This window comes from Mus musculus, chromosome 1 (assembly GCF_000001635.26).
Source record: "Mus musculus strain C57BL/6J chromosome 1, GRCm38.p6 C57BL/6J".
Classification (NCBI taxonomy): Eukaryota; Metazoa; Chordata; class Mammalia; order Rodentia; family Muridae; genus Mus; species Mus musculus.
This window is the reverse complement of record NC_000067.6, coordinates 162,583,987-162,610,022: the sequence shown is the minus strand read 5'-3', so window position 1 is coordinate 162,610,022 and position 26,036 is coordinate 162,583,987. Positions and strand designations below refer to the sequence as shown.

The 26,036-nt window shown below is 40.9% G+C and overlaps 1 protein-coding gene across 4 annotated transcripts in view; it reads right to left on the bottom strand.

The window, feature by feature from the left end:
- Positions 1-10,940: 10,940 nt before the first annotated feature.
- Vamp4 (vesicle-associated membrane protein 4) overlaps positions 10,941-26,036 on the bottom strand; it is a 28,568-nt gene continuing 13,472 nt past the window's right edge. For 2 of the 4 annotated variants that reach the window (NM_001356527.1, NM_001347125.1), the window contains exons 5-8: positions 21,727-21,827; positions 20,479-20,558; positions 17,346-17,397; positions 10,941-15,477 (exon numbers count right to left, since the gene is read on the bottom strand). In NM_001356527.1, the coding sequence (NP_001343456.1) occupies positions 15,449-15,477; positions 17,346-17,397; positions 20,479-20,558; positions 21,727-21,827 (262 nt within the window). In that variant the 3' untranslated portion in view covers positions 10,941-15,448. The remainder of the gene's footprint in view (positions 15,478-17,345; positions 17,398-20,478; positions 20,559-21,726; positions 21,828-26,036) is intronic. The other 2 variants (NM_001356526.1, NM_016796.3) reach the window with 2 other exon arrangements.

Genomic DNA, 26,036 nt, shown 5'->3' with positions numbered 1-26,036 from the left:
GCCACATTCTTGGGATACACAAGTCGGTGGCTCTAGAAAGAACTGCCTTAAAACTGGTTTAGTTTGGAAAAGGGTAAAGGGAGAGAAAGAGCAGCTCTTAAGCAAAACATATGGTTTTCAAACGTAAATGTAAGCTTGAAAGGCCTGGAGTTTGTTCCTGGCTACTTCAGGCTCTCTATGCCTGCTTCACACTCAGCGCTGGCGCTGGCTGGCTCAGAGCTTGTGAGTAGGGAGGGTGGAGGACAAAGGAGGAGTCACGGAGGATAAAGGGATTTGACTGGGTTTTCATCAAACTTTGCCTTTTTTTGGGTCCAATTATTTCCAGGCCTTCATTCTTTTATACACAGGGCATCTTCTGGTACCAATTAATAGCAACTTGGCCTTGTGAGAAGTACACACCCATCAGACAAATAGGATTTATTTCCAGGGGAGACATAGAGGAGGAAGATAGCATATTACTCACAGGCTTGGTAATGCTTTCAAGTTTCTCATATTTCATCTAAAGGCAATGAACTCCACATCCATTGTGCATATATGGTCAGTAAATGATTGGTTACTGCATGCAATATGCAGTAATTGGGCAGATGTTGATTAGCTTCTTTGCAGGGGATCCTAGAAAGGTTGTGAGGTAACCATTGCCCTCCACATTAGAGGCAAAATATCAAACTCAGAAAGGATGTGTTCTCTGCCTGACAGTTTTCTCTAAATAGAAACATTCCCTCTAGGGGTAAGAGGGCGGCTCATGAGACACAGGAGGTAAATATCACATGCCTGGAAAAGCTGAAAATTGGAAGATTCTGGAAAACCCAGTAGCTTTTAAAAAGCCATCAACACTTGCTGAGTGAAGACGCAGAGGGGATCTTTCAGACAAGTCATGCAGAGAACTACAGAGGGGCAGCTCTTTGTGTCATCACGGTCTCAGGTGGGCTTGGTGATGCTTTTGGGTCTTCTGTGCTCCTGTATGCAGCTCCTCACAGAACTGTTCACAGCCTCTTAAAAACCCATAGGTTCGCTGAGTTGGACTTTGCTGCAATCATTGTTTTTGTCAGTCCTGAATTCATATCATATCTGGAATGAATTGCACACTCTCTCTCTCTCTCTCTCTCTCTCTCTCTCTCTCTCTTTCTCTCTCTCTCTCTCTCTCTCTCTCTCTCTCTCTCTCTGTGTGTGTGTGTCTGTATGTGTGTATGTATTACATTCTCTCAGGAAAAGTCTCTCACACAACACCAGGATAACTATAGTTATTTTGACAAATGACATGGTATTCTTTCCATAGATCTTTCTCCCAGACCAGAGACACCCTTCAGGAGCTGTGTGCTTAAAACAGAACTTGTTCTGTAGCTCAGGTTGGCCTCAAACTCAGAGATTCCCCTGCCTCTACCTTCTGGGTGCTGAGATTAAAGGCAATTCTTTTCTTCTGTTGCCTTTTCCCACCCCTTACCCACCAGCACATCCATCCTAACTTGCTCATCCCACTAAGGGGAGGATGTAGATAGGGTACCACTTGGATCAGGAGGCTACACTAAGTACCACATTCAGAGAGTCCTAGCAGAGTTGATTCATTTCTGCATCTGTGCCAATCACAGAGAGAGAGAGGGGTACCCTCAGAAGTGAAAGTGGGACATTGCCTTGAGCCAGACTCATGTCAGCCAGTGGCTCATTTGAGCAGCTCTGGCAGTTGTAAATTCTTGAACTCCATCCTTTTTGTTGGTAGTTATTCACTGCTCAGAGTCCCTGCACCCTGGGGCCAGTGCCTAATAATCCCCCACCCCCTTGCTGAGCCACTTTAAAAAGAGTGTGAATAACACCGTCAGGGCTGGTGCTTTAATGCTTCTATCTAAGGACTGAGTTCCATGTACAAATACATTTCATTGACCTCAAATACCACACTGCAGCATGTACCATGTTAAGGGGATAAATGTACAGATCACAGAGTAAAGGGCTAGTAAAAATGGGAGTAGAGTGGAAATGCAGAAGGGCTTTTTCTTCAGTTTGACATTAAGGATAACCACCACCATTCCTCATTCTTGATCCACAGAGAAAGGAGACGGGAGGCTTGAAGACAAGGGAGTGCCTGGCAGAAATGGCTAGAACATATTCCTGACTGACCACATGGCTGAATCAAGAGTAGAAAAACAGCCTCCCTGTGCATTTGCCTTTGTGAAGATTAAGATAACTAACACAACAGGATACAGAGGTGAATCAACATTCACCTACTGACCAGGGGCTGCTAATTGACTTAGTCTGGTACCTGAGAAACATCAGCACTTGGGGGGGGGGGGTGTCAGGAAGTATGCAAATGTTGTTTCATTGTAGCATTTTTCAAACAGATTTTGCTTCCTGTGTTTCTCTTCCTCCTTTCCTCTCTGCATTCATTGGCTCCCTTCCATTTTCATGTTACCTGGATCCCTTTGCCCTGCCCCCTCCTTTCCTCAACATCTCTTTCCCTTCTGTGGTCTCTTACCTACTGTGGTGGTTTGAATATGTTTGGCCGGGGGAGTAGCTCTATTAGGAGGTGTGGTCTTGTTGGAAGAAGTGTGTCACTATGGGGGTGGACTCTGAAATCCTCCTCTTAGCTGCATGGAAGCCAGTCTTCTCCTGTTTGCCTTCAGAACAAGATACAAAACTTAGTTCCTCCTGCCTGCCTGGAAGCTGCCATGCTTCCTGCCATGATACTAGTGGACTGAACCTCTGAATCTGTAAGCTAGCCCTAATTAAATGTTGTCCATTATAAGAGTTGCCTTGGTCATGGTGTCTCTTTACAGCAATTGAAATCCTATCTAAGACACAGTTTCTTAACCTGTGTCCACTATCCCTATTATCTAGATATGCACAAACATTCAAAGTTAGTGGTGCAGGATGGTATCTGTATTTTTCTTTCTTTCTCAGTTTGCCTTACCCGACAATGTTAGACTCTCCAGATCTGTCTATTTTCCTGGTAATTCCATAATTTCATTTTCATTTACAGTGGAGTATAATTTAACTGTGTCTGTGTGCCATGCTTGATGGTGACTTCTTCTTTTAATGAAATGAGATCTTTTAAGAGACTTGTGTTGCAGGGTTTTCCCTGTCCAATTACTTGAGGGCAGTGGGAGGCCTGTGATTGGCCAGGGGAAAGGGAGAGCACGAAGAGATCGAGAGACAGAGCATCTCAGGGTAGCATGGAGAAAGGAAGATAGTAGCAGATGTGAATCACAGTGACTATGACCAGCCACAGCTTGTTATGATATCATAAAGGTTAGAATATTGAGATAACTTGTCTAAACTAGGTGGGCAGCTTTTATCATTATCAATTGGTTCTGAAATTATTGTATTGGCATCTTTTATATTGAGAATTTATTGATATATAAATCTGTTTATTTATAAGCATTGAGTCTTGTTTTTACTGGGTTACTGGGTATTGTGTTATCAAACCACAAGGATGGTGGATATATATGGTTATTGGAATGTGGGACAGAGCTGGCAGACCCCACCAGGACATAGCATTATGGCCTACCGGTGCCGGTACTAGAGCAGGAACGTAGCCTGGCAGGGCCCGGGAGTTGTGCAGGTTCATTTTTAAAATATTTCCCACAATAGGTTTGTTTTTAATATGTGTGTGTGTGTGTGTGTGTGTGTAGGTAGGTAGGTGCACATGAGTACAGATGCCCGCACAGGCCAGAAGCATTGCACCCCTCTGAAGCTGGAGTTACAGGCAGCTACGAGCGGCTTACCATATGTGCTAGGCATTCTACAAGACCAGTATGTGGTCTTAGTTACTGAGCCATCTCACTAGCCCCCAGTTTCAGGCTTTAAATTGAGGTGTTTGATCTACTTTGAACAATTTTTTGGGGGGGGGGCGGGTGTGGATCTTCTTTCATTCTTCTGCAGAAAGAAGCACCATTAATTACTGGGGTTTGTTCTTTGAAACACTGACTCATGTAGCCCAGGATAGCCTCAAACTTGAAACAGCAACCTCCTCAACCTCCCAACAGCTGGGATTATAGGTGTGGGCCCAGCCAATTCTATCAGATTAGCGTGACCCTGCTTAGCTCTGGGTGGGGCCTGTCTTCTATCAGCCAAGTTGAAAATCTGTAAATGCTTCAAGAGCGCCACGGAAGAGCAGGCCTGCCTTTGTTGGCATGTAAGTGTAGAGTCACAAATTGTTGCTCAAGCTCTTTGTTTTGATGGGTGGGGAGGGACGTTAACAGCTCTGTCACTGGTCTTTAATTCTCAACAATTGCTCCTTTAACTTGTGGTTTGCATGTGGAACCTAATGTGATAGTGAAGCAGTGTGTGAGCAGAAGAGTACACATCTGTCCCACACTTCTGCTTGCACGATGCACGTGATCTTGTGTCTCATCCAACCCCCCTCTGTGGATCCATCAGAATTCTGTGTGCTGTACTCTCTCATGTGAACATGTGCTTAACCAACACTGCTGCTTGTTTGTGGACACCTGTTCCGTGTGCACACATGAACAACATGGCAACAGCAGGGGCTGACAGTCCACAGGAAACCATACCTTCCAGCAGAAGTGGCATTTGCCTCAAACACAGAAGGTATTGATAATTATACAAATCAGAAAACCTATTGGCTTATCACAGCTGTTCTGCAACCTCTATTCATGACCTATTCACTTACACTGAAATTTCAATAGAAGTAGCAGGGAAGATAGGTTGATCTCTAGTTTTCATGTTACAAGGACTGTCTTTGCGTACTCATCACTGAGCCAAAGACAGGATGCATGAATACAAAAGGTGAAATAAGGTGTGTGTGGCATTATCAATGTCCTAATGATGAACACCTGGACATTTTTTGAACTAAAAAGCATAAGAGTTCTTATAATTTGTCTTTAAATTGATGAATGCTAAAAATTTATTTATTTTATAATAAAAAATTAAAAAATTTCTTCTACTTACAATGATAATTGGTACTATTAAACCATTAAAAATTCTTGTGGAGGCTGGAGAGATGGCACAGAGGTTGAGAGCAGTTAGTGCTCTTGCAGAGGACTCAGGTTAAGTTCCCAGCACTCAGATGGTGGCTCACAACCACCCATAACTCCTGTTTTAGGGAATCCAATGCCTTCTACCTTCTGAGGGCACCGGACACGAACATGCTATGCGTGGACATGCAGGCAAAACAATCATACATGTAAAATAAACTCTTTAAACAATCATGCCGGGCGGTGGTGGCACACGCCTTTAATCCCAGCACTTGGGAGGCAGAGGCAGGCGGATTTCTGAGTTCGAGGCCAGCCTGGTCTACAAAGTGAGTTTCAGGACAGCCAGGGCTACACAGAGAAACCCTGTCTCGAAAAAACAAAACCAAAAAAAAAAAAAAAATTAGAAAACAATCATTACTGTTAACTATGGTAGAACTGACACAACAAGATTATCATTTTAACCATGAAAGCGTACAATTTTGTGGCATTAGCATTTATAGTGCAGCCATCACAACCATCCATTTTCCTAAATACCATCCTTCAGAACTGAAATCCTGTGCCCATCTGAACCAACCCGCCCACCAGTTTGGTAACCACAGTGCTGCTTTCTGCTGAGTCTGACTATTCTAGAGTCCGCATAGAACTTAGGTCTTGGGTATTTTCCTTCTTACAGCTGGCTTACTGCACTTTACATAAAGTCCTCAAGTTACATCATGTGGTTATGCGTTAGAGCTCCTGGATAATGTCTCAATATGTAAAAGCCATGTTTTTCCGATCCACTCACTTGTCAGTGGACCCTTCCGAAGCTTTCACTCCTTGGCAGTAGAGAATAATGCTGCTGTGAGCATGGGTATATACACATCTTCCCTTTGCTCTTTTCCAGTTTCTTTTATTTATGTTTTTTTTTTTAAGATTTAATATTTGTTTTATGTAGACACACACCTCTGTTTGCATACACATCAGAAGAGGGCATCTGATCTCATTACAGATGGTTGTGAGCCACCATGTGGTTGCTGGGAATTGAACTTAGGACCTCTGGAAGTGCAGCCGTGCCCTTAACCACTGAGCCACCACTACTTTCATTGCTTTCTTTCACTTTTTTTCACCTATTCTCTTTATAAGCTTGGACCTTACTGTACAGCCCACACTGGCCTAGAACCTTTATTCTTCCTGACTTAGAATCCTGGGTACTGGGACACCTATATCTGTCTGCCACCATACTTGGCTCAGTTTGCTTTAATCTATCAAAAGTAGAATTGTGTGTGCTTGTGTGTGTGTGTGTGTGTGTGTACTCTCGCGTGCATGCATGCAAGTGACTTTTCCTGGGGAGATGAACAAATGTCTATTTGCACCAGATAAAACACTGCTGACAAAATGGAAATGAGTTTATTAAAGTGTGTAGCTTGATAAACCAATAAATGTATTAGGATGGCTTACAGAACCACAGGTGACTCAAAAGCAGCCGCATCACTGAAAAGCATGCCCAGCATCGGTGATAAAACTGTGAATGTTGCATCCCTGGAGTTCCCCGCCCTGCTTACAGGCAGCACCACTCTTGACTCCTCTCTGCAGCAATTGTCATGGTCATAACCTTGGGCAGGGCCCTATGTAACCTTCCTGAGTCTCTTTTGTTTTAGGGGCTTCATTGGTCTTATGAACCTCCCTGCTTCTTCCCAGAGGGAACATTTTAGCTTTATGTGTGTGAGTATTTTGCTTGCATGTGTGTATGTGAACCATGTGCATGTCTGGTGCTCACAGAGGCCAGAAGATGGCATTAGACCTATAGTTAGATGGTTGTGAGCCACTATGTGGGTGCTGGGAACTGAACCTGGGTCCTCTGGAAGAGCAGAAAGTACTCTTAAGCTCTGAAGTTCTCTCTACAGGCCCAGGAAGAAATATTTTAATTCAGGAGAAATAGCTACACAATTGAATCATATGGTGATTCTATTTTTAATTTTATGAGAATTGATCTAGTGTTCTGCTTTTCATAATTGCTATTTTCAATTTGCATTCCCATTAGCAGGGTACAAAGGTTTAATTCCTTCAATGTCTCAGTAACATGTATTTCATACTAATATATCCTCAGATGTGAGGTCATACTTTATTGTGGTTTTATGTTTCTCTAGGGATTATTAATGATGAGCCTGGAATAATTTATAATAATTAATAAAGGAAATGTTTTATATATTAGTAACTTAAGGTCCCTCTCTCCTTGCTCCTTGAGCAAAGTCCTCCCCATTTTAATTTCACATTGGGTGCTTGAAATGCTGTAGCCAGCTTTGCTAACAGGAATGCAGGAGCAAGGTGAAAAGGTCCAAGATGTGATCATTTGAACTTGTGATCTTTCTCAGAGCTAGGGATATAACAGTGGTAACGTGTTTAGAGCATATAAGGTCCTGGGTTCAAGCCTTAGCACCACAAAACAAAGGGTAGAATGTAAAAAAATATTTCTGTGAATTAATGACCCTTCTCCACCGGGAGATAGTGACCATCTATTCCTCATCTCTGCGACAACAGAAATAGGTTTGTGATCAGTCTGAGCGATGCAGCTTGAGAGACCTGGTGTTGCCTCCACTTCAGGTTTCAGCTGCACCCACCTGTCACGCATCACACATGCAGGAGCTGGGAACATTGTTCAATCTCTTGAACTTCGATTCCCAGTGATAGCTTGGAAGGCATTGCCTTGTTTGAGGCTTCCGAGAGGCTTTTTAACAAGCCAGAGGCAGGTGCAAAGTGAGCGTTTCTTGTTCAGTAAAAGTTCAGCCACATGTGCAGACTCTGGGGTTCTGAGAACACAAGGAGTCACGATTCTCAGGGCCTTCTATTCAGATGTCCCTAGATCCCATTCTTGTCACTTCTTTAAGCCCTGCCTGTTCCTGCATTACAGCGTATACTGGGTGAGGTGAAAGGTGACAAGAGAGCTGACAACAGCGGAGGGAAACAAGACTGAAAGCCTAGTCTACCCTATGTACAATGAGAATCCACGAATCTGGTTTTCGACAGAATGAAATTATTTTAACTCTCAATTTTTATCTCCTTTTTCCTGTAGCTACCAATTTTCAAGTTATTTTTCCAAGGAAAAGGACAGAATGTTTTGTATTTTTGAACCTTCCTTTTGGTACTCATGATATGTGTATGAAGTCCCATAGTCAGTTCTTCTGAAAGCTCCATATACGATAGCCTAGTGATGTGTTGTTTAGACACAGCTAAGACTTTCTTATCTGTATTCTTGTAGGTCCCTTCAGTGCCCAGGGATTTTCTCGTTGATGCTGATTCAGGACCTCACACATGGCCCGGAAGTGCTCTTCCACCGAGCTACAGGTACTTGAAAAATCTTTTTATCTTGGATGATTTTCTCAAAATTGAAGCTGTACTCAAAACATGGAGCTCTCTTCTACTCTACTAATTTCAGAACACTCTATCAGTCTCCGTAACTTTAAGATCCATTTACTTCTGATGTTTGTGGTCGCTTCTAGCATCCCTCTCTCTCACACCACTGACTTTCTCAAGCAGTTCTATCCCCAGCGGCTTCCATGAAGGGCTTAATGGCATGCTGCCATCTGCTTTCTGACAAATGACTGTCAGGCATTGTGGGCTGTGCTTATACTTGGTGTGTGTGCACAATGAGTGTTTTTCTTTTTTGCTCCCTGAGTTACTGCCTTCAGACATGGTTTATTTAGGCTAGGCTGATGAACCAGTGAGCTGTGAGGACACACTTGTCATTGCAATGCTGAGCCATAAGTACTCACTTTTCCTGGCCTTGTTTTTACATTGGATACTCGGGGTTTGAACTTAGATTCTCATGCTTGCAGGCTAGGTTCTCGTACTAAGACACCTCTCCAGCACCCTCTACAAAGCTATTTTGTTTCCCTTGTAGCTGACCTGAGTTGCCCTCATCATGTATTTAATTATATATATATATATATTTTTTTTTTACCCCTGCCTTTGTCTATGACTTTCTGAATCAGAGAGACCACATCGTTCATCCTATCACTGGCTTACTCTAAAAGTCAATTTAGCTCCTGTAGTACATCATTTTCGAAATTATGGCCTTCCTTTGAATCTTCAGGATAATGGAGCCATTCAGTCGGCCATCACTGCTGTTACAGTGAATGATTTAGGAGATATTAGTGAACAAGAGACAAAAACTCTTTTTTATGAAGGTTACATTTGGAATGAGGGGAGAGAGGTAACAGGCATAAATAATTAGCTTCTATAAAATGTTAGAGGAGTCAGAAGAATAGAGAAGTGCAGAGAATTGATAACACACTGAAGGCAGCCTTGAGATTATGGGCATGTGCTAGCACACTCAGCATTAGAATTGCACTTTTGGGCATGTGCAATTGGAAAAGTGCAATAAGGAAAGATGTCAAATGGACTACCTCATGAGTCACCTTCAAGAGGAGGAGACATGAACTTTCGCTATCGCAGAACAAAGATGTTTCATGATAATAATAGGTAAGATTACTAAGGGGATGTGTTCAGAGAGGAGCAAGGGTTGGATACAGTATCATTACAATGTTGAGAGTTGGAGAGATGAGTACCAACCAGTATAAAAAAAAGGAATTTCAGAAATGGAGTCACAAACTGTATTACATTCTGATATGCAAATGTAAAGGCAGAAGAGGGACCTCTAGATTTGTCAGCGCAGGGGTCATTGGTGACCTTAATGAGACTAAGATTGGGTGGATCTGTGTGTAAAACTTGACCAAAATACTCTAAGAGAAGAAACAAAAAGCTCCACACAGATGGAAGTTTTGGGTAGGTGACAGGACAAGCAGGTTAAGAAGATGATGGGGTTATGTGCCTGTGTGGTGCCAGCATGTCAGTGTGTGGCTGCATGTGTACACAGTGGTCAGAGCAAGGCCTCAGTATCTTCCTCTGGTGTTCTACCTTATGTTCTGAGACGGGGTCTCTCAATACATTTAAAGACAATCCTTTTGTCTAGAGTGGCTGGCTAGTGAGCTTTGTCCCCCAATGCCAGGGTTATAGATACATGCAGCCGCACCTGCTTCTTATGTGGGTCCTGGGGATGTGAATTCAGGTCCTCATGCTTGCAGGGCAAGCACTCTTACCCAATGAACAAACTCTCTGGCTCCAGTCTTTAAATAGATTGAGCAGCAAGCCTTTGTATTACAAGGATCAGCCTAGCACATCCTCCCTCCTAGCTCAGTGTTAACTATTCATGTGCATCTCTTTATACACGTGCTTCAGTGAGATCTGGAGACTTACACAACCACCTAAGTGCAGTACCTTCCTTCAAGGACCTAGAGCAGGAAAGTGAAGTGAGTGCTGCCCGGCAGTGCTTAGCATCGAAGGGCGTGTCTAAGGGTTCCTGCTGGATTATGCAAGTCCTGGCCTTCTGCACTGGCTCTCCCGTAAGGTGAAAAATTAGATTATATTAAATAGTGTCATTCTTAGAATGTATTTATGGTGTACCTATCTCTATTCCTGACCATACCACTTTATAGCCCTCTTTGGAGTAGTAATGAGATAACATTTAGGATCTGGAGGGAGGCTGGAGACAATGGTTACTATTCAGAATGCTTGTAAAAGACAGTGCCGTACAGCTGAGGGATAGTGCCAGTGTGTGTATGTGTGTGTGTGTGTGTGTGTATGCATGCCTGCATGTATATGTATGTGTGACACACACACTCACCTACACACACAGTCTTGTAGCCCAGGCAGACCTCAAGCTATACAGTTGTCTCTGTCCTTGAACTACTTCCTGACCATCTGTCTCCACTTCCAGAGTGCTGGGATTATGAGCATACATACCAGCATTCTCAAGTATTAAAGTCCTCTTTTCTCTCTTTGAAACGGACACCGTCGAGGATAAGCAAGAGTATCCTGATCACTTCTCTCTCTGCAGCCGACACGGTGTTGTACATTGAGAAATTCTTTCTCCCATGCTCTTTCCTGGAAACAGGGAGCGCTGAAATCGGGTGCTTGTATAGGTACTTTGCTTCGAAGTTAGGTCAACAGGTAACACACTGAACAAGCCACAGTGCTTACTTTTCATTTTCTGCAAAATGGTTTATTTTGCTGTTTGCTATGGAAAGGCTACAATACAATCTCGTATGAACACAAAGAACTGAACTGTGCAGCACTGTTAAACATATACCATCACGAGGCATTGAGAAGCCGGGAAACGGGGTGTGGCACTACATTTGCTCATCTCCCATAATACTCCGTATGTGTCAAAGGCACTTGCCGAAATGGTTAAATTAGGGATTGTGAGGTCTAAAATAATGACATACTACTAAGATATAAAAACAATGTTTGAATTTTCTTATAGATTGATCTCTGACATTTTACTAAATCCTTAGACATAGGCAATTTACAGCTTTAAAACATGACTTTTCAAGTGAAAAGAATCAAATGCAACATCGTAAAACCAGAATTTTTTCAATACTAAATCATAAGAACTCTTTTATCTCTAGGTTCACCTACCTCAATCATGTTACTTCTTGGCACACACTGGAAATCAGCCCTCACTTATTCACCACCAGCATGGTGTGACTTCTGGGGCACAGCCATACACACAGGGATTGCAGCTGAGAGACACAACGTGGTGTGGTCCTTGCTTTATAAGCTCAAACGTACGTTTATCCCAACTGGATTAGCAATGTTTTTCTTCCCATCCCTGCTAACCTAAGTAGCCTTGTAAAATAAACAAGAGCCAGAAGAAAAGCGTGTTCCACCCTTATTCTGCTTGACATAAGAAGGTAAATATCCAAGTGAGACTAACATCAGGCTTAAAGAAAAGGCTCACCTGCCCAAGCTGGCGCCCACATGTAGTTGTAGCTACTTCTGAGGCTAAGCTGGAAAGATAACTTGAGCCCAGGAATTCTTTGATCAAAAAGAAAAGGGCTGAAGGGTGTGGTGGCACATACCTCTAATCCCAGCATGTGGGAGGCTGATGGCTCTGTGTGCATCTGAGGTCAGTCTGGGTCACACAGTAAGACCGTATCTCAAAAAAAAAACAAAAAAAATCCAAACAAACAAACAAACAAACAAAACTAAAGCCAAAACCAAAACCAAATAAAACCAACCAACCAACCAACCAACCAACCAACCAAAAGAACCAAGACATACAAGATAAACTCAGACCCTGTCAGTCTAAGGGAAGGCACATTTGTATGGACTAAGATGGCCCCTTTCTGTGTCTTCTGAGCCACTGCCTTTCTGCTGTTATTTGACAACCCCCACCTTCATGTGTTTAGACTGAGTCATGCTCTTACTATCACTCACAGAGAAGTAAAAGTGACTCTGATAACATTTCTGTGAGAAAACACAAAATCTGATTAGTAGTCCAGTTCCTAACTTCGTAACACTCTGACTCAATACAACTAAGAACATATAATGACATTTGTTTTCAACACTAAAAAAACTTCTTGCATATTTTCTAGCCATAAAATATCTATGAGATGTAAATACAAGTCTGTTTGGTCTACAGTGCCGACAGCACACAGAACAGGTGTTAAGTGACAAGGACAGAGGTCAGGCTCTTATCACATCTGAGGGCACCCACATGCCATACAGAACAGAAAGGTGCCGGTTGCTGCTATCAGAATGGCATTACTTTCTAACACAGAACCCAGAGTGGACTGTAATGAGAGTCTACAGGAACCCCATCACAGGCACCTCTGCAACTGATGTGTGCTACCCTTTCTCCATTTTAAACAATGTTCCATCATCAGCACTGGACCTTCTCTTAATCAATAAATTTCCCAGCTTATAAACTTTTGGGACATTTCCCAATGAGTTTTGTTAGGACAAAGGAATAAAAAGACCACAGGCAACACTAACACTGGGTTATGATGGAGGAGGAACCCATTCATCACAAACTGCTGCAAGGGAGAGGCTTCTGTTACAGAAAAACCACAGGGGCACGCATCAGGCACGGCAGTGGTGACCTGATTTCACTGGGCATCAACTAACATTAGCAAAGCTACTTGAATTTTTCTGTTGATCTTCACTGTTGTTAAATAGTGATAGTTTTGATGGTGGTAAAACTTCATTTTTTCAAGTGCAGGATGATCTGAGCTGAATGAGAAAAAGAATGATTAAGGAGGGAAGGAAGGCAGGCCTGACATCAGTCTGACAACTGTTTCTCCTCTGATTTGTTTGCTTGGTTGGCTTTTTTTTTTCTTCCCCCAGACAGGTTCTTACTCTATAGCCCAGGCTGGTACAGAACACACCATGAACCCCAGGATGGCTTCAAAATCAGAGAAACCTTCCTACTTCAGTGTTCATAGAGCAGGGGTTACAGGTGTGAGCCATCACACCTGGCTCTTCTCAGCATCTTATTGTAGAAACACCCACATTTCCAGTATTTCACCCTAATGTCATTGTTAGGTCTCAGGATTACATAAGACCAAAAGGGACAAAGTGATAAACTGGGATTGAAGCCATCACTGTTGTAAAATCCTCAGTCCCATGACAATAGGATTTCCTCAGATTCGAGAAATTTAAATATAAACAACTACATATATAGGTAGTTAAGTAATATGTTTTATAATTAATGTTTTAAAATTAACTTTACAATTCTATGTTTTATAATTGTTTGTTTAAAAGTGGCATACTTAATTAAAAGAAGATTGAAATTTGGAGTCTTCTAAAGAAAAACACCCAACACTTCATCTTCGCTAACAGACACTGAGTGACAGTGTCTTCCACACCAAGCAGTGGAACTTGTGACCTGAGGTACAAGACACACACACTGGGATCAGCTGTGCTGATGGAGGAAACACCTCCATCCCTGAGCCACCAGCTGCTGGAATGCAGAGCACTCCTTCTCCAAATGATGTATTCTCAGTTCAGATGCTGCGCACAGGAATTGACGAGCATGGTGAAAAGGCCAGAGTCGATTTTCCACAGTGTGCAACAAACTGTAAACTCCAGCAATTATACTTAGATACCTAGGCTACCACTTAATCTTTTTTTTTTTTTTTTTTTTTTTTGGTTTTTCGAGACAGGGTTTCTCTGTGTAGCCGTGGCTGTCCTGGAACTCACTTTGTAGACCAGGCTGGCCTCGAACTCAGAAATCCGTCTGTGTCTGCCTCTGCCTCCCGAGTGCTGGGATTAAAGGTGTGTGCCACCATGCCCGGCTCGGCTACCACTTAATCTTGTTTCCACCTTTTCAAGTTTCTTTCCAGTCTAAACATTTTGTCTGTTAGTATTAACCATTGTAGAATTAAACAAAGAAAAATCCAAATTGTTTTACACATTTTGAATTAAAATGATCACAAAAACTAATATCTGTTATACAGGACCATTGCCCCCAATCCTGGCCGCCCCTGTGAGCTCTCTTTCCAGCTTGAGATGTCCATGTGAACAGTTCCTGTGGTCTCTGCCTTCCCCCTGCACAGCAGGAAGCACCTTCACTTTGACTTATTTAATCAATATTAAGAGGCCAGTACTCTTTACAAGGAACACAACTTGTCCTAAGAGCAGGCTGGGGTCAATGGTGGCCCCTCAGCATCAGTCACTGAGTGAGTATGTGAAGACATCTATGCTCCTGACAGTCGGCTACTGACTGACACTGGCTGTTTGAAGACCTGTGACACCCATCTCCTCAGGAGTGTCAGAGAGCATGAGAATACAAGGTGAGAGGCACATGACTGCGCTAACTTCAGCACCTCTGGCACAGGGTTAGTTAAAATTAAAAAGAGAAAACCACTAAAAAAATGAAGTCAAGAAAAAAATTACCTGCAGCCTTCACTTACTCACGTCAGAATTAGTCCCTTTTTATTGTAGTTTAACTGACAACCAACTGGACCAAGACTGGGAGCTACATAGTGCTCGTTTTCAAACACTCCAATGACATTCTTCAAAAATTTTATTATCTCCAGTTTTATAGGACCATATTATGATTTTCACACTGTTTAAATTTCCCATTTTCAAAATCCAAAGACCAAAAAATTACCACGTATTTTCTTATACAGTCAGAATAGGTTTACTGGAATGTTTTCGGGTAGAGCTGAAGGCAGAAACATTTACAACACTTAGCTTTTGTTAATCCATAAGTGTGGAAATTGCCTGCAAAGCAACTACAATATGAAAAGAATGGCATTCTTGCAAATACTGATAGGATGGTTATGCATCTCTTGCAGCAAAGAGTCAGGACTCTACATAGGCTTCCTGGTCACCAGACTGACTCTCACTTAGATGCAATAATGTCTTTAATGCAACTGAAACACAAGTATGGGGCATTGTTATCAGGGTTCAACTATATATACAAATAACAGACTGGCAAGTATCTAGTTTCAAATTAGATCCTTGGAATAAAGCAAAATAGAGATATTTCTACATCAAATATAATTATTCAAAATGCATTTTGTTAGTTGGAAAGGTGATCATTCGATATTCTCAATGCTCCAATTTGAATTGGTACTTGCCTTTTAGTTTCTTGAAAAAGGAAATTTGAAAGTTCTATACATAGGTTTCATTTACATTATGCAGCAATCTTTAAATATTATTGTCCCAGATCTTGTTTAATGAGGGTCTCTGTCATCAAATCAAGTACGGAATTTCACAACTATAAGAACTGTAAGAGAAAAAAGTAAAACAAAACAAAAAAAAGAGAGAGAAAGAGAGAAAAGAACAAAAAAGAAAAAGAATGCATGAGAATCAGAACCGGGTCACACTGAGGCAGAAGCACAGCCCTAAGCGCACGCGTTGGCCACTAAAGGAGAAATGAGGGCCAGACTCGGAGCTAAAACAACAACTATGAAATAAGAAGAATGCAAAAAATGTCATCAACAACACAGCTGTCTAACACAGGCCTCTTGAGCAAATAAACTATGACAAAACAGTAAAAATATTTCCACATTTAACAATATAGGAACATAATGCATATAATATTAGAAATAACGGATGTGATCTTAGCTTTTGAAAATCATGCTTACGTATCAATAGGAAAAGACTGAAAGCATATACTTTTATTAATCTAGTTCTGTTAGTATAATAATTATATTGACAGCAGCTAGCGCCATCGTGAGAGTACAGTGGACTGTATAGTCCTTTTTATGCTCGTCTGCATTTTGCATGGTATCCATCTTGTTATCTGTTCTACCAAGTTATCATGAATGAATATGGTGAATACTGAGCAATATTCCTAGGAAAAATACAGGGTTAAGTTCCCATGAGCCTCTGGCTACTACACTTATTAATACGCAATCTTGTCTTAAGTGTTTCTGTTAAAAGGCATCATGTTTAATAGATATCATCAATTAAACATTACCGTGAAGTCAAGGCCAGTAAGTAGCACTGCAGCTCATGCCTGAGCACTCCCTAACCCACACACTTTCTGTTAAGGCGGATCACAGCCAGCTGACACTTAGTAATGGGGACAGCATTTCTAGACTATCCTTGCGGTCCATCTTAAACCATAAAGTCAACATATGTGTGGACCATGCAGTCTACGAAAAAGACATTGGTGATGCAATGAAAGCTGAAATAAAAAGGCAGATCTGCATTTGACCCCAGCTAGAAACCTGTGGGTCAAGGGAGTCGAAATTCTTCTCGCTCTGAATGCATCTGCACATGACTATGGAAGTAACGTGAGCACTAACACAGGGCTTACAAATACACTGCAACTAGAGAACAAATTCACACAATAACCTAGATGATGACACTAGATTGTATTTCTTTATAAAATTCTCTTTTAAAAAATAGTCATAAAAATTTTCAATTTTTCTAGTTTCAATTTTCTAGTTCTTCATAAAATCTCTGTAAACATAAGAGACCTTGAAGAAAGGTACTTACAAAAAATGATCTGACTTTGAAAAGAATATTAAAGAAAATCAGAGAAGGAGTTATACTTTCAGAACTAAAATTCAGTTCAAATCTATATGCACACATATAAAATCATCTGAAGAAATTAACTGGGTTTGTCTCTCAAATACAACAATAAACAGAAAATTGTATTTTGGTCCCAAGTATAATACTTACCAGATTTAGCCTTAAAAAAATAAATTAAAAAAAAGACCAGCTGAGTTTTGTGCTGTGTCTTGGGTGTGGCTGAGGGGCAGGAGAGGGAGTATCCTTTGAGAATCTAACAAAACTTATAGACTCCCTACAGAAATGCACACATAATCACATAAGTTATACATTTTAAAAGCATTTTTCAGAGATTGACAGATTCTAGGTAAAAGGTTGGCTCCTTAGTCAAGTCATGCCATTATTCAACGTTGAAATTCCATATATTAGGTTAACTAAAATTAAAAGGAATTAAACTGATTTTTAACACAATACCCTAGCCAGAGGCCAACCTGAGCTACATAGTGGCATCTAGGACAGCCTGGGCTACATAGTGAGACTATGTCTCTGGGACAAAAAAAATCAAGACCAAATTAAACCCTAAACCTTACAAAACACAATAGCCCAAGAAACAGTGATCCAGTAAATACTTACTGATAATCATTAGCAAAAGGATCGCTGCAGCCAAAGCCATGATGGCTTTTATCTAGAACACACAAAAAGGCAAATGAAAGAGTTGACGTGTTAATACAGACAAGACTATCTGTTCTTCTACTTACTAGTCTCCACAGCTTCATTAATAAACAGGCACATTCACTGAGAGGGGTCCAATTCTCTACTTCTCACATGAACATGATGGTTGTTCTGTATTCTTGTATAAATAGCCAAAACTGTTGTGTTGGATGTCACTACCTGAGGCTGTACTATACAGTAAGCAGCCAACAGACGCCTTCCCAGGGCTGGGCCTGCTTCTAATGTGAGACACACAACTGTACTTTCTGCAGTTCCTCCACTCAGGACTAGATGAGAAACCACAGGCCATGTATTATTTATGTAAATGGTCCTGTCTTATCTGCAGTTATGTTCCCTATAAATGTGCTCTCGCCCCATGAATGCCTGAACCCATGGATCATACCAAATCCTCTACATGGAGTTGTCCCTATATAGGCAATCTATGATAATAAATTGATAAATTATATAGAAGAGACTAATAACCAACAGCAAAATGGAATGAGTGTATAGTAAGGCAAAATGAATTTGGTGGTTCTCTTCTAAAAGCCATGATAAATAGTTCACAGCTCACTGTGGATAAGCAACAATATAGACAATATGGCAAACAACCATGGAGCAGGGACTGCTATCAATATGGCATCAGGCTCCATGGGGGACAGTTACACACGGCAGCAGGTGCCATGGCAGTTTTCTGAGTACCCGAGAGTTGTTATCTCAGCTTACTTCCTTCACAATGTTTTAATCGCCATTTTTAGGACTACATTTTCTTTATGAATAATTATACTTAAATAACTTGAGAGTATGGACAATTTCACGTGAGAAGGAGAAGCCTTAAGATCACACTGTAGTCAGCCGCTTGACACTTTAAGCTCATGTTATCTTTCTACATGGAACTGCCACAATCACCATTGTATTGTCTTTTAAAATCATACATTATATAAACTAATTTTATCTCCTTGATGAATCAAAAGCCTTGCTTTCGTTCACCATTTTCATTGTACATAACTAAAAATGGCTGTGGCTGCCAGGCACGAGTGATCATGCCTTTACTCCCAACACTCGGGGCAGGGAACTCACTGGAAATCTCTGCGTTCAGGGCAGCCAGTCTTAAAATAAGTCACTGTTCTAGTGGACCAGTGCATAAGAATGTACTAGACCATGAAAGAGTGAAGTCCAGTGTGTGAGCCTCCACAGCTTCAGAGTGGCTGTTCTAACTACACACAAGGCCATCAAGATATATTGCCTAATTTTGTGTGTGATTTATTTTTATTTCCAAGATTTTATAAGGTTCATTTGAAAAATTTTAAAAAATCAGTATATTCAATATCATAAAAGGCTGATTCATTCTAGTGAATTAAATGTTAAATTCTAGGAATTAAATGTTTTAAACATAGACTGACTGCTAACACTTCGTGACATTGTAGCCGTGACACCAACAAAGTCACGCAAGGAATATACAAAAAGCTTTGGAATTTAGATATAAAAGCCCAGGTTTTTAATTATAACTTAAAAATATAAAAAGTCTTGAACCTGAGCTTACACTAAAATATACTTCAATTCTTTATTTAACCTAAAAATATTTTCTAAATAACATGGAATTTAAGAGTAGCTTTCCTAAAACATATATTAATGTGTCCTATTAATATAAAATTACTAGGCTGAACTTTACAAAATGGAAATGGAAATATCAAGAAAAGTGTAAAGAGCCTGTACTGAAACGTCTGCTCGTCCTCGGGTTTCTAACTTGGGGCAGCGCCCATCTATCTAACACTGTCATAGACAGACACAGTCCTACCACTGCTCAAAGCTCTTTCATTATCAGCGGCAGCCCATTACCACCCCACACCCTTCCCCCAGTGGCAGCCTCTGATATCTTTTTTTCCAATCTCCTTTTTTATAATAGCCTTCCTAAATCACTACGATGAAAGTCAATCCAAAAAATAGGAGGCCTGGGGCACCTCCCCAGATGAGCAGGAACACCGTGACTGATAGTGTAGGAGGAGACTGAAGAAACAGAACCCTTAGGGAGGAGGCACTTGCTACTGATATAATGCTGTTTATTAGATGCTGGATGCTATCCGTGGTCCACAAAGTTAAACTAAGGCCTTGCCTGTTTAAAAAACCATCCTATATATATTTAAATCTCTTTAAAACATTAGAGGAGGAGGCAAAGAAGAAGAAATGAAAGAAAATACAAAATTTATTCTCTGAAGCAAACAAAAATAAATGGGAAAAAAATTCATTGTGAAGAGAACAATGAAACTTGTCCTCCTTCACTTCTATTTCTGGGAACAGAATATTTCACAGGTAAATCATGTTTCATGTTTTCTCTTCGAAGACATGTTTTCGAAGAGATCCTTACCATATAGCAAAGTTGGGTTTAGAAAATTATTGCTGAACCCTAAAATGAGGGGTTAAAAACAATAAATCCATGTTTAAGGATTTTGGCAAAATAAAAACACATACCTAGATTCAAGATGAAAAAGGAAACACTTGTTCTCATGACATAATTGTTTTTGAAAAATCAAGATATTTTTCATGATTGTTCATATTTAAGAGAGAAATTCATTTCTGCAGAAATATTAGTATGCAGTGATTCCATTTGTCCTTATTAAAATTTAATTATGAAGGAATAAAATGAGTCTTTTTCCTTAATCTTTTGTTAGGAGAGTCTCTGGCATACAAACTGCTACTGTTTTTCCCACTATGAAAATAAAACAAAATCACACTTTCCTCAAATTTTCATTCTCATCAGAAAACAAAAAACAAAACACCAAATTCAAACCCACTCTGTACACAGTGAACTGTTCTCCAAGAGCTAGGAAGAAGTGGAAGTGGGTCTAAGAAGGGCACGTGTTTGTCACCACGTGTCCAGATGCTGAATCCCTACCAACGCAGGGCCCTTTGATGGTGAGAGCTGAGTGCAGCCTTTCAGGCACTGCCCTGCTCCTGTTTCCTAGGGGAGGAAGCTTTGGGCAAGGCCCTTCCAGTGTTTGTCCTCACAAGCTCAGAGACTCGCTGCTGCCTCGCTGCCCCTCCCCCACCCCTCACTTACTTTGCATCCACGCCACCACATTTGCCTTCGAAGCTGTTTGGATCTGTTGCTGAAAGCGGTGGCATTATCCGATAAGCTTTCTATATCACACAGGGTAGAGAGAAGGATTAAATGACATAACAGCATTCTTTTATATAGTCATACAAAGATAAACAGTAATACTACTTCTTAAAATTTGGTTCCCACAGAGTCTGTCAGTCTCCATTAAAACAAACAAACAAACAAACAAAACAAAGGAAAACACAGTGGAAGGTCAGTTTGTCAACTCTCCCACCCTCACCCTGACACCCACTCATGATTTCCAGAACTCTTCTTATCCACGAACTTAGTTCTGGTAAGAAAATAAGAGTTTAAAAATAAGCTGGACACAGAGCCTGACGACCTAAGTTTGACACAAAGAGCCCCACGTGATGGAAGGACAGAGTCAAGTCCCTAGCTTCCACATGCACACAATTAATGTAATAAAAGTTTTTAAATTAGGGGCTGGGGATGCTGCCCATGGGCAGATCCCTGATGTACACACTAGATCCCACACCAGAAACAAAATAAATACTTTGGCACATCTCTAGAAAAAATTTGCACACAAAAAAAAATTTTAATTTTTAGAAAACAAAGATAACTGATTTTGAGTGAAAAAAAAAAATCAAGCAAATCTATCAAGAATGAATCTGGCATACAGCTATTCACCATTAACACAGCAAGAAGGGCTAACATGTGCCAAGAGCCATTACAGGCTCAGACTAACATCTGCCTGTAAACAACAGTTGCTAAGTTTCCAGGGAAGCGTAAGTCATCATCCAAACAATACGCGAGGTCCAAGTGTGCTAGGAATCATGGGCACAGAGACTAACATCTGTGGGAAAATACAGACTACCTGAGTACCAGGGAAGACTAAATAGAAATAGCAGGCAAGTTTAAAAGGAGTACTAAAAAAAATGGATTAGATTTTAACATCTTGACATCCGAAGAAACACAAAGTGCATCAATATGACAGGGCAAGAGAAAAGAGGATTTAACTTTTTGGCAACGAAGTTTTAAACTCTCCATTCTTGTCTCAGTAAGAAGTAAACAGTACAATAATTTACATTAATGGGCAGAAACTAAGCCATGGAAATCCAGCTTAAGAACTGAATGTTGATCTCGGAAGCCACGATTCCTGAACACGGGCGGGTGGGCGATCAGACAAACGGAAAGTAAGCATTAGCTACACACAGTCACAACATCAAGAAGGGCAGCGAGTGGCTGTACCTGATTTGTCCTGTAGTTCATCCAGCCTCTCTCCTCTTTCAATTACCTTTGTAATATTCTCTTGCATTACATCAATAACTTCATCCACCTGATTCTGAACACTAGTTTGAAAAAAAAGGTAACATTTATTCTTCTTTTAGAAAACCCCACACTTTTAGAACTTTTACTAGATGTGGCAAATTCTCAGAGAACTGAGAGTTGTCATTAAACTATAAAAGTAAGCAGCGTTCTTCCATTTCTGGGTCTGAATAGCCAAGTAATTAAGGACAAAAGATACACTTTAAAGTAATACTTAACTGACAGCTTATTTTTAGTCTTGATTCTATCTTCAATGTAGCTCACAAGCAAACCAGACACTGACAGAATGCTCAGTGTGACTCTAAATGTTTCATCTTCTTGTCAGTAAAGTAGTGAAAGACTAGTTAAAACTAGTAATCAGAGTCCACCTTCCTCTGCAACGCACTCCAGCCACAAGACTTACCACGTGCTTCACCGGGTTTACTGAAGGCTAATGAGAAATAGCTAGTTCCCAAAATGGAAACGTACAGCACCCCTCTGAGCCACAGGATACCCAATGGATGTAACTCTTCAGTGCTCATTAGTTTTCTCTTCAGCCTAGGCAAGATTCAAGACAACTTGGAGCACCAAAGAATATTGGGAAATGCTCACTAATAGGCAAAAACAAAACAAAACAATTCAGTGTATAAATGAAGATGTTCTCCTCCTTATGTGATGGGAGCCTCTTCTAATCACACTCAGAGTGGTTAATGAAAACTGAAACAAGCTGAAGAATTAGTCAGATGTTCTCAGCTATCTGTCATTTAGGAGTTACCTCCTACAAAAACACAGACATACTTGCATGTCTAGTATTCCTCTGATGTTCTATCCATAGACAAATATCTATCTTAAATTACTTTATATAATAATATTTAAATAAGAAACATTAAATAAGAAATATATAAAAAGATAAATAAAGTGAATCTCTGGTCCTTATAACTCAAAAAATGTGTAAAGCATAATAACTATTAGCAACTATATACACATAGAAACCCACATATATTTAAGCAAATAAGAATATGTATTTGTCATTGTGGGTATGTGTATGTGTGTGTGTGTGTGTGTGTGTGTGTGTGTGTGTGTGTGTGAGAGAGAGAGAGAGAGAGAGAGAGATCATCCGTCCTGTCCTACACTATTCCCCGCAAATTAGCCCAGTCATACACAATTATGAAAAAAGTGCACTATCCTTTATTTGAGCTAGTCAAGGTCGGTGCTTTAAAAACAAGGTGAGGGCCCACTCAGACATAGGTGATGTAGAGGCAGTGCCATCACATTTTAGGAGCAATTACTATGACTGATCAGCTCATCTCTCACCTACGTTAGAAACATTACATATACCCATGAATTATCTACAGTCTTCAGGATTCATCACAGCTTCCCAGAGTTCTCCATCCACACATTATTCTACTGAAGGCTGTAAGGCTAGCTAGCTCAACCAAGCAGGGATGTGCATAAAGATCTGACATGCCTGCTGAATCTCCAAGAGATGTATATCCAATTATCCAAACAGAGGACAAAAGATGTTTATTCTACTAAAGAACAGTGGCATGAATATTTATGTAACTACTCACATGTACAACTAACACACTTTATTAATCCTAAAGCTAAACACAGCCAGTTCAGTCACACCGTTTTTTTTTTTTTTTGTTTTTTTGTTTTTTTCATTTAGGGACTGAGCAGGAAGTGAGAGTGCCTATGGATTTACTGACCACAGGCTTATGGTGGAGTACTGTAAATGTCTGTGTTGGGTAAGTTAACACTTAGGGTGTGTAAAAATGACCTAGTATCTAGAGAGCTGTAAAGCAGTGACAGGAAACCCTCTAACCACTAAAAATGAGAGCAAGTCTGTGCTCACAGCAAATGCTGGTGCGAATGCAGTAAGGCGAACCCTTATACTATTGGTGGGAATGTAAATTAACATAGCCAATACAGAAATCAATGTGGACGTTCTGGAAAAAAAAATTAAAAATATTCACAGGTATGTTGCTGTCCACCTAGACCTAGTATTTGAATGGAAGAGGAGGACCAGGCATTCAGGGTTATCCTCAGCTACATATGAGTCTGGGGTAAGCCTGGGCAGTCGTGACATTTTCAGGTAGTCATCTGTATATTACACAAATGTTGACTAGTAAGACAGAAATGAACAAAATATTCTGTGGCTGCTACACACAATCTGACAGATTATAGTTATTATGGATATTAATGTGCCATACTATACATGATTTTAAAATAAAACCAAAAGATTGAAGAAATAGTCATGTGTCCAAACTGCTGTAAGCAAAAGACTCCATGGGTCAAGGCAAACTGCAGCAACCCCTGGCACCCCCCACCTTTCCCCAATGAAATAGGTTTGGATATGACTTTTTCTTGAGTGCACTTTGAGCATATCCATCCCCTGTACTGTCTATTTTCACCCTCTCTCCCTGCCTTCTCTCATTCCTATTCTCCTCCTACCTGTGTCCATTTCACCCACCAGACTCCACACAAGAAACATGTGGCATTGTCTTTAGGATAACATAACATACATATATAACTTAACACAGTAATCCCCAGTTCCTCCCACTTTTCTGTAAATGTTATTTATTCTTCTTCACATCTGAATCAAAATTCATTTGCTGCCAGGTGTGGTGGTGCATGCCTTTAGTCCCAGAACTCAGGAGGCAGCGACAGGAGGATCTCTGTGAATTCAGGCCAGCCTAGTCTACAGAGTGCATTCCAGAACAGCCAAGGCTACACACACAGAGGAACCCTGCAACTCCACTTGCTGATGGGCGCCTAGGCTGGCCCCATAACTTTGCTCTTACGGAGGCTGTGATGAAAGACACCACACACCTCTCTGTGCTAGATGGCCTCGGAGGGGTTTTCTGGAGGGCAGGAGGGGGTGTTCACACCCAGAAGGAACACAGCTAGAGCATGAGTTTTCATACAATTTTCAAGGTTTTAAGAATTTTTTTTTTTTTAAAGATAGGGTCTTAGGCAATCCAAGCTTGCCTCAAACTCAGAACTTACTTGGTTGAGGTCACATCTGGACTTCTGATTTTCCTGTCCTGCCTGTCCACTACTGGGCTGCAGGTGGGTGTCCAGATGTGTAGGGTAACTTTTAACTTTTTCCCCCAGGAACTTCTACATTGATGTCTGTATTGGCTGGAGTAATTTACATTTTTACCAGCTGTATGTCAGGATTTCTTTTTTTCCTGAATCTTCTTAAATATTTGTCTTTTCTTTTTCTTAGCAACAGCCATTCTGACTAGTGTGAAGGAATCCCTTACCACTGCCCCCCACAGCTATCCTTGTCTCCCCCCCACCCCGGCCCCACCACCAGATAAGGTTTCTCTGTGCATCCCTGACTGTCCTAGAGCTTACTCTGTAGACCAGGTTGGCCTCCAACTCAGAGGTCCACCTGCCTCTACGTCCTGAGAGTTGGGATAATGACAAGAGCCCACACTGCCCAGCTGAGGTAAAATCTTAATGTAGTCTTAATTTACATTTCCTTGACAGCTGAAGACGGTGTACATTCCTTTTGGGAACGTATTGGCTATGTGTACTTCTTCACAAGTGTCCTTCAGTAACTAGATTACCTGCCTTTTGCTATTCCTTCTTTATTTAATGTGGCTACTAATCCCACATTGGGGGAGCAGCTGGCAAAGATCTTCTCCCGTCCTGCTGACTCTGTCCTTCTGCTGCACAGATCTTTGGTTTGATGCAAAGCCATCAGTCTTGCTCTGCACATGCTCCCACTGTGCTTTCCTCTAGTAGTTCCAACGTCTTAGGTCTTTAGACTCATTTTTGAGCTGACTTTTGTGCACAGTAGGAGAAAGGGACCCAGTTTCAGTCTTCCTCAGGTAGATATCAGTGTCCCCACACCATTTATTAAAGAGGCAGCATTTCTCTAGTGCATGTTTTGACACCTTCATTAGGAATGGGATGGACGTGACTGTGTAGAGTTATTTTCCCTCTGGGTCTTCTATTCCATTGGTCTCTATGTGCCTAGTTTTGGCTCAGCACAACGGTGTTCTACTATGGCTCTGTAGTACACTTTGAAGTCATGAATTCATAAATGTAACTAAAGATGGGAAAGACCCCATGCTGAAAACTCTAAAGCATGGATGAAGAGCTGTAGAAAACAGCAAACAAAAGAAGGCTTCCTGTGTTCAGAGATTATTTGCTGTATTATGAAAGGCAATCTACAGAGCCAGTACAATTCTCACCAAAATTCCAATGACATTCTTCACAAAAATGGAAAAAACATTTCT